This window comes from Medicago sativa, chromosome 8, assembly GCF_051527215.1.
Source record: "Medicago sativa cultivar Bolivia chromosome 8, Bolivia_mono, whole genome shotgun sequence".
NCBI classification, from domain to species: Eukaryota; Viridiplantae; Streptophyta; class Magnoliopsida; order Fabales; family Fabaceae; genus Medicago; species Medicago sativa.
In genome coordinates, this window is record NC_140756.1 from 64,516,155 (window position 1) to 64,531,823 (window position 15,669).

General features: G+C 34.9%; 1 protein-coding gene and 1 non-coding gene across 2 annotated transcripts; both read left to right on the plus strand.

Annotated features, from left to right (window-relative positions):
• The first annotated feature begins 4,606 nt into the window (after positions 1 to 4,606).
• On the plus strand, positions 4,607 to 4,713 carry LOC146900486 (small nucleolar RNA R71). Its single transcript, XR_015024337.1, has one exon. It is a non-coding gene; the product is annotated as a small nucleolar RNA R71 (small nucleolar RNA).
• Positions 4,714 to 5,074: 361 nt separating this feature from the next.
• LOC146900487 (lipid phosphate phosphatase epsilon 2, chloroplastic-like) lies at positions 5,075 to 8,137 on the plus strand. The gene is made up of 4 exons (XM_085736949.1): positions 5,075 to 5,080; positions 6,515 to 6,668; positions 6,747 to 6,814; positions 7,551 to 8,137. The coding sequence occupies exons 1-4, from the start codon at positions 5,075 to 5,077 to the stop codon at positions 7,785 to 7,787; spliced, it is 465 nt and encodes a 154-aa protein (XP_085593075.1). The 3' UTR covers positions 7,788 to 8,137.
• The last annotated feature ends 7,532 nt before the right edge of the window (positions 8,138 to 15,669 follow it).

The following is a 15,669-nucleotide window of genomic DNA, read 5'->3' on the forward strand; positions in this document are numbered from 1 at the left end:
CCCTTAATGCTAAAGTAACCGAGAAAAGTCTTTTCTTCATTTCATATAAGAGAGATGGGAATCCAGTTAAATTTAAATTAGATTGACAAATTAAGCACAAGGGGCTGCAAATGCTTAGGGGTTATCTATCCTCATAGGAAGTCTTTATGGAGAGGGTGTCCTTTCCTCCTAGATTCAAAATTACCCTAAGTAGTGCTGTAAAAATTTTATTCACCTCCGCATAGGAAGTCTTTTTGGAGAGGGTGTCCTTTCCCCCTAGCTTTGATGAATTTGTTTCCTCATTTGAGGGATTTGAATTTAAAGTTCAATTTAGGGAGTCACCACCACATTTAGGAAGTCAGAGAGGGAGTGTCCTTTCCTCCCAATGTTGGTGCCATTCTCCCACCCCATTTTAATTCAACAATTTAGAATAAAAACAATAAAGCACATAAATTTCCCACACAGACTTATACTACTTTTACTTTGAAGACTTTTAAGGGTCTAAGTTAACACTAAAGCTAGAACGTGCTCCTTAAAATATCTACTCATACACTTGCTCAAAGATTGCAACTGGGTGCTTTTTCTCATTGGAGAATTTTTACAATAAAACAAGATATGGGTATAGCAAGAACACAAAAAACACAAGAAATCACTTTCATGTACAAGAAACAACCTTTTTAAGAAGAGACAAAACAAAAAATTTTATGCCATGATTTTACATTAAAAACAAGCTACTTAATCATGTCTTTCGCTATAAAACAAAACAAAAGAATAAAGTTCAAGGGAGTTTGGAAACACTACGACTCTAGACACTTTAATAGGCTCCCCCCACACTTAGGAGAAGCATTGTCCTCAATGATTCAAAGAAAAGCTAAATTAAAAGAAGAAGAAGAAGAAGAAGAAGAAGAAGAAGAAGAAGAAGAAGAAGAAGAAGAAGAAGAAGAAGAAGAGAGTAGAAGAAAGAAGGAGAGAAGAGATAAGGGAAGAGAGGAAGAGGAAAGCTCACAATTTTTTCATTGAGGTCCATAGGGAGGACCTTGAAGATGAAGGTGTTGCATCATCCGACGGATCATCTCATTGTTTTCTTGTGTTAAACGGCTGCCCCTTTGACCATCATTACTTAGGCCGGAGATTTCAACATCTTGCCTTTGTTGCTCGATGCATATCCTCTCAACCTCGGTTCGCATCCATGCCCATATTTGATTTTCATTTAGCTCACCGGCTTCATGGTCATGGTGCCCTCCCTCATGGCGCAAGTTAGCACCTTCTCCTACATCATGGTGCAAGTTGGCACCTTCTCCCTCATCATCATCTTGCTCACCAAGAACCTGCACATCATCAACATACAACAAATTTTCTTCCACCTCGGTGGTAGTCCGAGATGGGTTAAGAAGTAAAAACATGATTGGCACATTGAGCTTGAGTTGGTAATGGAGGGGTGGACGATGTCTAATGAAATTCAGAGCAATAAGGGTTTCCCTATTAAGCATATTATTTCCTTCAATTCGTTTGATCCCCTCATCCTCACCTACTCCAAAACACCTAGCTATATATGTGATGATGCCACCCACCACTATATCTCCTTACCGGTCGGTCTAGTACCGACGAAGTCTAGGTAATCAATCAAATAAAAACAAGTGTTTACGGGGTGGTTATGGAGCATAGCCCACAACATGAAGAGCTCATCGGTTCTAGTGTTCCCTAACTCGGTTCTACCCCAAATAGTGCAAGCCATTACCCTCTGAAGGTACCTAAGGACGGGAATATGAATGTTACTAGCTTTGTTGGACCTTGAGACAAAAGATGTAAGACCGGTGATACGTTCCTAAAAGTTAGCGGGTTGATAGTCAACCGACTTTAAACTAGGATTCCAATGATCATGGATATACCCCTCGTTTGCAAAGCCTAAGGCCTCACAAAAGTGATGTAGAGACATATCATAATCAACATTCATTAACCGAAAAACAACTCTATGGTTAGGGTTATCAAAATTCAACTTATCTTTAGTAAAAACAATTGAGCTTAAAAATTCATAAATGAAATTCTCATAACCCCTCATAGGTTCTAACAAATCAGTCCAACCTAGCCTTCCTATCATCCTGTAAACATCATCTCTAAGTCCTAGCACATTCAAAGTATGAGAATCAGGATATCTAGAAGGATGCAAGGGTTTAGAGATTAGAATTTTATACGTATCCCTTTGTTTGTTATCCTTAAACTTGATCATATGATTCTTGACTTATGCTTGCTTCTTTGAGGGAGGTCCTCCGGAAGAGCTTGCTGGTTCCTTACCACTTCTTCTTGAAGCCATTAGACCTTAGGTTGATTTTTGTGAGGTTTGGGTGAAGGTTAGGGTTTGGAAGATTTTTGGTGAAAAGGGTTGGTTTAGGGTTGGGGTTGGTGTTTGAGTAAGGTTTATGAGTTTAGTTGTGGAGTTTGGGTAAGAATTTGTGGTTTTTGGGTTAGGGTTTATGGAGATAGGGGTTTGTTGAATTATGGGTTTGGGTGGATGAAAGTTGTTTTTGATGGAAGGTTTTGTTTAGGATGAAGTTTAGAATTGTTTGGTGAAAGAATTGAGTGGATTGACGAAGTTTTGATGGAGATATGAAGGTTTAAAGGTGGAGGGTTATGGAGGTTTAGAGAGAAGTTTAGAAGATGAAAGAGGTTTGTGGTTTGAGAATGAGGAAGAAGAAAGAAAAATTTTGGTGTTATAGGGTGCAGAAGTTGGGAACGGCCGTGCCACCTATTGGCACGGGCCGTATAAAGTTCCTGGAATTTGGCCTTCTTTTTGTGTTAAAAATCTGGCATATGGCCATGCCAGTCTTAGCACGGGCCGTGCCACCTCTCTGGTCACGGGGCTTCAAATTTTTCCACTTTCTTTGAATCGCACTCGGACAATTACCTACAAAACACTTAAAACAAAGGAAAACAAACAAAATAAAGCAAATAAATGCGTGGGTTGCCTCCCACGAAGCGCTCTTTTAGTGTCATTAGCTTGACGGTTAGAAAGAGTCCTTAGAATGGATCAAAGAGGTCATGTTGTGTAGATGACGCTATGAAGTGTTCTTTCACATCATGATCCTTAAGTAATGCACAAGAGTAAAGGGCAGGACCCTTCATAACATTTTCCAACTCAAAGCCGACCATTTTATCACTCACTTGAAAGACTATCCTACCATTCTTAACATCAACTATAGCTCCCGCAGTCGCGAGGAAAGGTCTACCTAGGATTATAGGGACGTCATCGTCCTCATCAATGTCAACTACCACAAAGTCAGCTGGGATGTATATTCCTTCTATCTTAATGGGTATGTCCTCAACAAATCCAACTAAGTTTAGGGTAGAACGATCAGCTAATTTCAAGACCATTTTGGTGGGTTTTAATTCTCCTATCCCCATCCTCTTAAAGAGGTACAAAGGTAACAAACTAACGCTAGCTCCTAAGTCACACAAGGCTTTGTCAACGGTCTCACTCCCAATCATACAAGGTATGGCAAAACTACCTGGATCTCTAAGCTTAAGGGGTGTCTTTTGGATGATTGCACTAGTGTCTTTAGCCAAAGCTATTGTCTCAGTATGCTCTATAGTCATTTTCTTTGAAAAAATTTCCTTTAAAAACTTGGCATATAGAGGCATCCTAGACAAAGCTTCCGCAAAGGGTATTTTAATGCAAATTCTTTTAAGGATGTTGACAAATTTATTGAATTGACCCTCCAAATTGAGCTTAGCATGTTTTAAAGGTGAAGGAGCTTGGGTCTTATCAAGTGGTTTCTCAGTTTTCTCACCTAAAAGCTTGACACTCTCTTTCTCAATGTTTTTAACCTTAGCAATAGTTTCTCCTAACTTACTACCCTCAACAGAAATAACATTAACATGAGCTTTAGGGTTGGCTTCGGTTTAACCGGGAAAGACTCCCGGTGCTTAAGAAAGAGTGGACACTTGTTGGGCTATTTGGGAGATTTGTGTTTCAAGCATTTTAGAATGAGTAGAAATAGAATCAACCTTGGTATTGAGTTTGGAAAGAGAATCGTTCAGAAATCAGGTTTGGTTTTTAAGTTCTTGAAGTTATTTATTTTGATTGGCAATAGAGTTTTCCAACAAAATTTCCAAGTTAGATTTCTGAGTGACTCTTTGGTTGATTGCATATCCAGGTGGTGCTACTTGTCCATAGGGATTTTGATTTTTATAAAAGTTTTGATTTTGTCTCATCCCTTGGTTGTATTGAGCATAATTCATTTGCTCAACACCAATAATAGCACTACCTAGTTGGCAATCAGCACCAACATGACCAGTTATACCATAGATTTCACAAGAAGAAGATGCAGGAGTAAAAGAGATAGCACTAACATTGAATTTTTCAAATTTTTGGGTTAGTGCATCAATTTTAGCAGCAAGATGATCGTAGTTAGAGACTTCGTACACACCCGCCTCCTTTTTGGAGGATGAAGAACTAGCGATGGCTCTCTCGTCGGTCCACTTGTAATGATTTTGAGCCATATCTTCAATCAAGGTGTATGCCTCCGTGTAGTTCTTGTTCATTAGAGCTCCACCTGCAGCTGCATCAACATGCATCTTAGTGGTATAAGACAAGCCATTATAAAAGGTGTGGACTATGAGCCAACTCTCTAAACCATGGCGGGGACAAAGTCTGAGCATTTCTTTGAAACGCTCCCACGCATCATAGAGAGACTTCCCATCTTTTTGATTGAACCGAGTAATTTGGTCCCTTAGTTTAGCAGTTTTAGATGGGGGAAAGAACCAGGCAAGGAATGCTTGCCTCATCTGATCCCATGAAGTAATGGAACCGACTTCGAGGGAATGGAACCAAGCGCTAGCTATATCCCTTAAGGAAAAGGGAAAGAGATGACGTCTTATAGCCTCTTGGTTCTCCTTCATGGTTCCACTAATTCGTAGGAAAGCAGAGATGTGAAGATTGGGATCCTCGGTGGGGGATCCCAAAAATTGGTTTTGCTGCACCAAGTTAAGTAGGGCGGACTTGATTTCAAAGTTGTCATCCTCAACCGTTTGGTACACTATAATAGCTTGTGGCTCAGTCGTAGACGGCGTTGCATACTCTTTGAGAGTGCGATTAGCCATGGCGGTATTATTTCGTGCCTCTCTCCTCCTTCTATGTAAAAACCTTTCGATCTCGGGTATGAACACCACTCGATTTCTAGTTTTTCGCATAAAAGCTTGAGAACCCAAGAATTTAACGATAACAGAAAGAAAAAAATAAAAGAAAAAAAAAGAAGAAAAGAAAAGAAAAAGAAAGAGAATTCTAATCAAAAAGAAAAAGTTAATTAAATTAGTCAACTCCCCGGCAACGACGCCAAAAACTTGATAGGCCAAACTGCAAGTGCACGGTCTATCGAAGTAATAGTAGTAAAAGAGTATCGTTCTGCTAGGGAGTTGTTCAATCTAATAAACTTTTAGAAATTGATTAGAGGAGAAAAGAGATTAAAAAGAGGGGGTTCAGTTGGTTAAAATTAAATAACAATAATAAAAAGAGCCTTGGGATCATTGGTTCATCGTAATGACGAATCCTTTACTAGCCAAAACCTTAACTTCTAATTCCATGTTTTATACCTAATTTCTAAAGACCGGTTTCCCTTTAGCCCCTCACCTTTCCAATCAAGTCCGGTGAGAGTTTACCCCTTGCAACCAAGCCTATTTCGCTGACTTGATTACTAAAAGATGCTTATAAGGATTGAAACTACTTGCGTCTCAAGAATTGCAAAGACTATTTCACTGCCTTTGCAATTCTTGTCTAAATTCACTTGTTCCAACATCAAAGCTCCGCTTCGCATTATGAATTGATGTTTGAGATAATGGATTAACAATTATCAAACCCTCCACTTTCGCTTCTACAGTTTGATAATGGTTAATTCATATTAAAACGGTGAATTTAGATTAGAAATTAGAGTTACATGAAATTAGGGTTAAAGCTTGGTTCGATTAGGATTACGTCATTAGACTTATCCAATAATCCCAAGACAAAGAAGTCTACTCATTCATGTTCATTGTAGACATGGGGAAGAAGAGTGAAAGCATAAAATAAATTGCAAGAAAGAAAGTAAAGAAATAAAATAAAAGAACTTTATTAAAATAATTGTTACTAAAAATAAATTCTAAGAATAAAAGGTCAATGTTTATGATGGAGTGCTACTCTATTTATAGCTTTACAATTGACTTAAAATCTAAGCAACTATAAGGGCTAATCAGTAAAGCTAAAATAGGGTAACTTGGGCCCGAAGAAAAAGCAACAAAAGAGACTCTGGAGGGTGGCACGGGCCGTGCCAAGGTTCTGACTTGAGAGAGACATATTTTTGTCTCCGTATCTTCGTATTTTTGCACTGAATTTGCTTCAGACCTTTTTCTTTTGCTCCAAGACACCTTCCATCATATATTCGTTCCTGAAATAAAATAAAATGCAATTTGAAGTAAAAGATTCAAAAAGGAAATAAATTTGCAATAAAATAAAATCAAATCTAAATAAAACTAAACTAAATAATGCATAAAAATAGACTAAATAAAGACTCATCAAGGATCCATTTTAAATGCAACGTTTTCTATTTCACTCAAACAGATATTGAATCAGAAAAGACCTTCAACCCTGAAATCTGACCCTGGAATGCCATCTTCACATGCTCAATCCATCTTCTTTACTGTCATTTTTATCATATTGTCAAGTAATTTCTTTCACCTATTATTTTCATTCAAATTAAGTAATCATGACCTAATTTTTTGTTTCTTTGATGATGCTACAGGTGTTGAATTGTTAAGAATAAATGAACTCACCATTAGTGGTCTGGCTTTGGCATTTGGGTCTTATTTAGTAAGCATATAGTATTTCAATTTAGTGTACTAGTACATCCTTTATTCCCGTTTCATTTGTAAGGTACCTAACTTTCTTTTATTTTGTGTGATCCATGACAGACAATATTACACTTAAGAACCCAGGTATTTTGGACTGACATGTTAGGTGCATCATGTTTAGATAACTTCGATCTTGTATGCTCCCTCTTCACAAGAATCTATTTAAGCATGTATTGCGTCTTACATTGACACGGTGTAAATAGTATCACACTTGAGTATCTAGATTACCAATATATATGTACCAATAAACAAACAGCATTATCAATTGAAACTGCTAGCTAAAGTCTAAAATGGCCATTTTAAGGTAAAGTCTATAGTTGAAGTCTAAGATTCGCCATATATAATTTCTATTGTAAATGGGTTTAAGTCCGAATTCTTCTTTTGATATGCTTACTTAATTCAATGTACCTCCCCAAACTTTTTTTCCCATTCTATAAAAAGACTCTAAATAGATAGCTATTGTATCTCTAGTAACACCTAGTAACACAAAGTAATCCATGTTTGCAATGTAATGTTAAAATGCATGATTTCTGGTAGTAGTTGAAGCTGTTTATAGAAAACCCTTGTTAGATTTATTTGTTATCTAGAGTATGCAGCTTGTTCCTTGTGCCGTGACCTGAATCTCTTAATTTTAAGTTTACTGTCGTGATATCAAATGTCAAATGTCTTATTCACATGCTTATCTATGTTTCCAGTCATACCTGCGGGTGTCACAGAAACTTCATACAGTGAGCCAGGTGGTTGTTGGAGCAGTTATTGGGTCCACTTGCTCTATCTTGTGGTATTGGCTTTGGAATGCTTTTATGCTAGATGCTTGTGTATCCTCTCCGTGGGTCAGAATCATTGTTGTTTTGGGGTCTGCAGGAATTTGGTTAAGTTTTCTCTTACATGTGATTCGCCAATGGCTTAAAGATAAATTAAATGAAATTTGATGAAAGTGTGATCATAAACCATTATACAAGCTATTTCGCAATATTCAATTCTAACCATACATCGAAATCAAATGATATACATGAGAAATATTAATCAAATATATCAACACATGATTTCTGGTGTGGTTGCAACTCTTGGCCGAACTAATCCATTGCAAACCATGGCGGAGTCATCGGCGTTTGCACCGCTTACTTTCTGTACCAACTTTGATGTATCGGTCACACAACACGACTTTCTCGCTTCCACCAAAACCGAAACCCAACTTGCGAACTTGTTGTTTTCTGATTATGAGTACGTAATGTGATCGCTTACATGGTATATAATTGTTATTGCAATTTCTGTTTGTATGTTGGCCTTTAAATTATTTTGGTAGTTTCATACTTTGACTCATAGATTGAAAGAGTAAACGAAATTGGAAGAATAATAAAGATAAAAGTTAAGATTCTTGTCTATCTTTGAATAACATATGGTGCTAGACTCATATATGCATGAATTAGAAACTCTTTAAATATGCATGAAGTAAAGATACCTATTATCTTGAATTTGAATTTGATAATTTCTGGGCTTAGAAATTGTTTGTTTTATTCATTTAAAATTAGTGTATGTGCTTCGGTCATAAATATCAAGTGGTTGCTTTAATAATATTATTTGTTTTGTGTAAGAAATTATTATCATTAATAATATTGTGTTGCTATTATATGTGCATGATAATATGAAAAGTAATTGTTAATTTCTTGTTATTAAAATAATTTGGGTATGTTTTGAATTATTGTAAGTTGATATATGTTCATGGAAGAAAGTCATAGAGAATATTAATGATTTCGACTCATTGTTTATTTTTCTATGTGACTGTTTATTGAAATTTAGCATTGAACATATTTAAAATAAACTTGAATTTAACACAATGAATTTATGATATATGTATTAGTTATATGATAACTAAGATAAAAATGTTTGTGTTATATTTAATTTGATATGGAGTATATGACTTGCATGTTTAATCCTATCGTATGAAGTTTGATTATAACATTCTTTTATGATCAAGTTTTATTTTGCTATGTATGTTTAAATGCATTCAATGTATGTTATATCTTGGCCAGATATAAAAGAAAAGTTGAAGTTCAAATTGAAATGTATGTTAAATATTATTATAGCAAAGATGTAATGACATAAAGTTTGTGTATTATTACAATATACTCAATTGACAAAAGTATCATGGTTTAATGATAGTTGGTGAACAATATCAAGAGTATATAAGTTGATCCATAAACATAGCTATGAGAATACAAAATCTATGTGAAAAATTTAATATTGAAAGTTTATCAAAGTTAAAATAAAATCTTGCAATTATTTGACGAAATGATTGACAAAGAATGATGTCTTTGAAATTGAGGTTGAATACATTGAAGACATCATTAAGGTTAACAATTTAAGTGTATATGATATGACGAATGATATAGATTGACCTTAAAATTTAAAGGCATACTTCAAGTTGACATCTTTTCTCTTTTAGTTGTTTTGACCTTATAAAGAATGAGATGACTCTAAAACATTCACGCTACAATTTATGTAACTATTTCTTAGAGTTGGCTTCTTGATGTGAATGAATATAAAGCTAAAAGGCTTATATTTAGTATGAGGTTGACAATTTAAGTGTATATGATATAACGAATAGTATAGATTGACTTTAAAATTTAAAGGCATACTTCAAGTATGAATGTCATTATAACTTTTATGTTTGGTAAGGCCATTATAACTTATTATTTTTCTTCCATAATTACCTTTATTATTTTATCTAAAATACATATGTATCCTTTGTCATAATTAACTACGTACGTTCTTCGAATAAAATGTTTTGGATTGGACGCAAATAAAGATCATGCTAATTCCCTTTCAAATAAAATATCTTTGTTAATTCAGTGAATCCAATTCGAAACAAAGTGAATCAAATTCGAAACAAAATATTTTCGTTTATGTTGTCCTTAGATACTCTTTATATTTTTAAACTGGTAAAAAAGTGATATAATGTCTCTAGTAAAGAAAGTGATGAATTATTTATTTTCAAATAAAAAATATGAAATTCTAACAAATAATTGAATGTTTGTACAAAATATTTAATTTTTGTTGTTTCGATAAATATTTATAACAGTAAAATTAATCATACCCAAGAGTACTTGTAAAGATCTCCTCCCTCATAATCGGAGGTCATATGCTCGAATACAATCCTAAAAATGCATCAATGTTAAAACGATATACGGCTCACACAATAAAATATTATGATTAATCATATAATGTCGGAACAATAGTTACAAACAGTTCAAAAATATTTCCAACTACCGAAGAAATTAGTGTGATGAGTCATGGACTAGGTCACTGTCTTTAACATGGTTCATGGCACTGTCTGAAATCGTGTAAACAAACTATCAACCACAATGTCCTCATGATAAAACAACTCAGCTACAAATGTAGATGATCCTGTTATGGTACAAAGACCACTCTATTATGGTACTGAGACCATTCAAGTATGATACAACAACCACTATAACTTTCAAAGGGACAACTCGAAGGAACTATGGTCTGATGACCACTCTAAGAAAAACCGAAGGGTCTAAATATCTTAAATGAGACTATGGTCTTAAGATCAATCTTTAATTCCAAAGAAATCGAAAAGAAAATGGAGAAAATGGCTCGAAAGTACACTGATCAGAAGAGAGGAAAAAGATAAAAAGTTCTCGATAACTCAATAGAACTCTTGGTGTAAGAAAACTAAGAGTGAAACACTCCTTATATAGTGCGAGGACCAATGAGGAAACCAAAATGAAGGGTGGAGATCGTTTGATCATTATGGAACCAACGACATGATCTTGCCTCACTGATGCCTCATTAATGACTGGCGTGGAATTTAGTTAACTAGAGAAAGGCACGTGTATGCGTGTGTTCAGCCCAAGCCGAATGTTGGCTACGTCATCGCAAGTGTGATGGTCATGTTGAGTGCGCCATCACTGGTTTAGGAAACTGTGCACCTTGAATGCACACCCTTAAAAGTCATACCTCTGGGATATAAACACTAGTGTTATTATCCAATTCAGGACTTCTAAGATTTTTTTAATTCACATACAAATTTACTTTTTTTTTTTTTTTGAAAGAAAGCATACATACAAATTTACTTAGCGTTCCAACAAATAAAACATGTCGCTCAGTTTAACTTTTGTTTTTTTTAACAGCATCACTTTGATATATTTTTCTATATTTTTAAGAAAAGCTGATTGTTTTTTATTTTATTTTTGAAGATATAGGAAAAATTGACTGTTGTTATTGTATTTTAGGTTAAATAAATTTTTGATCTCTATAAATATAGTCAATTTTGTTTTTAATCCTCGTATAAAAAAGAGGAGTGTTATTTGAACAACCATTTGGTTGACAACCTATGAGACAAGCATAATTTATACAGAAAAAGTAGGTATTTGCACGATAACCAAAACAATAGAGAGATAATGTAAAAAATAATGTGAGTATGAGAGAGAAAGTTATCACAAAATAAACGTTCAAAAATCATTTCTCTACAAAAAGTGACATGTTTGGTGTCTATAAAATTTTACAACACATACTTTTAGCCTTTGTAAAATTAAAATTTGTTTATTTATACTTAAACTTTTAAATTTTTGAATGATTTGTTACATTCTTAAATTTTTGTAATTTATATACCAATCCTTTTCATTTTGCAAGGTTAGCAACCATCACCGGAGAAAATTGATCGTGTTGTAGTATGGCTCAAAATTTGATGGATGGATAATATTGTTGCTAAAAATATAAAAGATTTGTTTCAAATATATTTTGTGCTGAAAATATATTTATGGACAATAAATATATTTTTGTATCGTATGAAGGACGATTTGATGCAAATATATTTTGAAAGGGAATATTATATTTTTGATGCAAATATTCTTTCACTGAAGGAGGAGAAAAAGAAACGTATCTTCAGTGTGATATTTGTTCCAAATTTATGAGTTATATTTCTCTATAAATATAGACTTTGTGCCAGATGTAAACCTTGAGATAGAGGGGGCTGAAACAAGGGTTTAGAAAGGCAACAACAAAACTAGGGTTTGTATAGAGTTTGTCTCTTTGGAACAAACACTAGGGTTTGAAGGTTGATTCACCTTGGGAAACACTATTAGGATTGAGTCTCTTGGTTACGGGAAGAGATTGGGGCTTTGGGTAGAATTAGGCGGGAGACTTATTCTTGTAACTCATTGACATCTCTTTTGTAACGTTACTCATCATACAGTGGAACGGAGGGCTGCTCTCTCCACCAGACTATGTCAATTTGGACCGAACTGGGTAAACAGATTCTTTTGTGTTCTCTCTTCTTCTTTTATCTCGCTGTTTTCTACTTTTGGCTTGTGTTTATAACTTTACCCACTTGTATTGGTTGCTTAATTATCCCTTGCTCCACACATCAAGTTGTTATTGGTGTGTTTTCTCATCGAATTCGCAACAGATCGGTAAGCATAAAATTGTTAAAACAAGAGTGAAAATGTCAAAGATCGATAAAAGCAGCATGATAGGAATTAAACAAGGACTAGTTCTTGCTTAAAATTAATACCACGTGAAAATTAGAGTATTGACAAAGAAAGAGAAGCCATAACAAATATTTAGAATTGTGAAACCTCACTATAATGCAATATTGAGCCATGGACCCTACTTGACCATTGCCTCTCTGGGGCAATTAGCAAAGTTTAATTCACTCAGTCCTCCCAATGATTTAGAGAATGAAAAGTTAGTAACAATGAAATAACCTTCAGGAGAAGGTACACAATCCTCTCCAATGATGTTAGGATTGTCAAAACTAGCAACGAAAATAATCTCCACCTACAAGAGGTTCCTATAGACATTTGCAGTATATTAACAACAAAATAGTTTATTTTTGCATAAATCAATTCTTTATCAATAAAAAATCCTTACTATTTTTCCTCTCCTTTAATACAACTATAAATTCTAGGCTACATTCCAACTACCAATTCAATTTCATACAATTGTTCCACTACAATGGAAAAAAATTGTTATCACTAATAGTAAAGGTAAGGTACATAAAGATATGACATCATATGTATTAAACTATGAAACCACAATAAATTAGTCATGGACAAGTGTTAATACTGTAGAAAATGAACTCATCTATTGATTAAGGGATGAATCCCTATATATATATATATATATATATATATATATATATATATATATATATATATATATATATATGCACACACACACACACAAATACAAGGATCGGTATATTGTACCACTTATATGTAAAACAGAAAGGAATAGTAAAATATGTCTATGTGAGTCCTTCATGTTCATGATATGATAAAGAAAATGATAGTAGTGATTAACCGAAAAGGTGGGTCATGAGGGACACCGCTTGTGTACCATTGGAATACCAATGTTATATAACATTGGCTAATGAATGTGTGCCACATAGGAAGGTCTAAAGAGAGAAGAAAAAAGATATGCATGTTAAGTGCTAGGTGGCACACCTTTATTGGTCAATGATGTTGGGTCATGAGGGGAGCCTAGCGGGACCGTCTACATCGAGGCTAGAGCAACCGAATAAGCGAGAGAGAACCACACTCTTACCCAAAACCTTAAGGCAATGGGTTTATGGGTCCTCTTACTTATAAGGTGTTCAACCTTTACTTTTCTATTAGATGTGAGACATATAACTCACACTTACACACAACACTCCCCCTCAAGTGTGAGTATATCAATTCATCGAGGCTAGAGCAACCGAATAAGCGAGAGAGAACCACACTCTTACCCAAAACCATAAGGCAATGGATTTATGGGTCCTCTTACTTATAAGGTGTTCAACCTTTACTTTTCTATCTGATGTGAGACATATAACTCACACTTACACACAACACTCCCCCTCAAGTGTGAGTATATCAATTCATCATGCTCCCCCTTCAAGCGGAATTTCTTACTTGCCTTGCTTGTATCGCCGTTGCTGGCTTCTCTGCAACGGACCGACACTGTTTGTACCGCTGTTGCTTCTCTCTGCGAAACGGACCGGCTGCCTCGATCGTACCCTTCGTCGAACGGGGCTCTGATCCCACTGTTGGGTCATGAGGGGAGCCTAGGAGAACCATCCACATCGAGGCTAGAGCAACCGAATAAGCGAGAGAGACATCACACTCTTACCCAAAACCTTAAGGCAATGGGTTTATGAGTCCTCTTACTTATAAGATGTTCAACCTTTACTTTTATATCTGATGTGGGACATATAACTCACACTTGCACACAACACATAAGTGGTGTCCCGTCCAGGTATGCATACGATCGATGAGATGCAAGAAAGAAAAATGAGTATCGGTAAGGATTAAAGCAAAAGAAAGAAAAACAGAAATAGAATCTATTAGTATAACAATGTAAGGATAGGGTGTAATTTGGTGCACGTAATTACTTTCCATAATTGGCAACCCTTTAAATCATGACTACCTAAAATATGAAAATGTAAGTCAATAAATAAAGGATAAATTATCCTATAAACATACCTCAGTTGATAGAAACTTTGTAATATGCTAGAACGGGATTTGAACTCAAGAACCATCACGTATTTATTTTAAGAGGTGAAATTATGCACTAAGCTAATTGACCAAATAAATAAGTAAAATAAAGGATAAAATTTAGGTACACATTCCTGTTATTTTCTACTAGAGGTTATTAAGCTAGGTATTAGAGATATATGTTAGTCATATAGTGACTAGTTAGTTAGTGCCTATAAATAGGCTTAAGATGTTAACATTGTAACCAACTTTCTCATATTGTAATATTTCATTTTTCCATCAATAGAAAGAATTTCATACGCTTTTCTCTCCTCCATCAATGGATGCCATGTTTCCAAACATGGTATCAGAGCATAATTGGTATCCACCTTGAACACAATTCTGCTGCAATTTTCTTTCCGAGAAATTCCAATTCTCGATCACTTCAATTTTCATTTTCTCGTCGATTTGTTGCGTTTGCTCATGTAATTTTTCCCAATTTTTAGGGTTTCAGTTTCATTTTTTCATCAAATTCGATTCGTTTTGATTCCTCTCACTTCTCAATCGATTTCTTGATTGGAATTGAATTTCTTGTTCAATTTCAAGATTCATTCAATTTCAAAATTTATTATCGCTCCATTGAGCATTTTGGAATGCGATTTTGTCGTCTCTTCCGTTCTTCCCCTCATACTTCATTTTCTCTATGAGTTGTCGATTTTGATTTTGAAATTATGTTTAGCGATTCAGTTTCTTGATTCTCTTGATTCCGATTGCGATTTGTTCCAACTTCTTTTTGTGGTTAGTGATTTCAGAGTTCAATCTACGTCTGTTTGAGGTTGTGATTTGTTCTTTGCTACTTTAAAGTTGCGGTTACGGTGATAGTTAGTATCATTGAAGGATTTTGTTGCTGTGGTGAAATTCCTCTGCTGAAATATCTCTATCTGGTATGGTATCTTGTGATTCTTGTTACAATTGGCTTTACTCTTGGAGTTTGGAATATTGTTTGGATTTTGGAAGATTTTACATGAAGCGGTAATTCAATTCTCTGGTATGCTACGCTTATGTTGTGTGTCAATACATTGAACATCGCAATTTGGATTTAATTCTTTGGCTGGGTTACTAATCAGCTTGAGCCTAGTTATTCTTCAATTTCTACTAAGGTTCTCTAAGTGTTTGATCAGTAATTGGATTGTTCTATCATAGTTTTGTGGATTTGGTTTGCTTATGAGGTCATTACATTGTTATTCTCATCTGGTTTGGAAGCTAGAATGTGAAATGTTGCTTTGCTGGTATATTGTGCACAAGATATTTGGTAAAGGTTATTTGTGATGCG

What these genes read in the sequence shown, in the direction of transcription:
- LOC146900487 (XM_085736949.1), top strand. An exon ending in CATTTTTATCATATTGTCAA is followed by an intron (nt 6,669 to 6,746) that starts GTAATTTCTTTC and finishes ATGATGCTACAG; the next exon opens with GTGTTGAATTGTTAAGAATA. An exon ending in TGGCATTTGGGTCTTATTTA is followed by an intron (nt 6,815 to 7,550) that starts GTAAGCATATAG and finishes CTATGTTTCCAG; the next exon opens with TCATACCTGCGGGTGTCACA.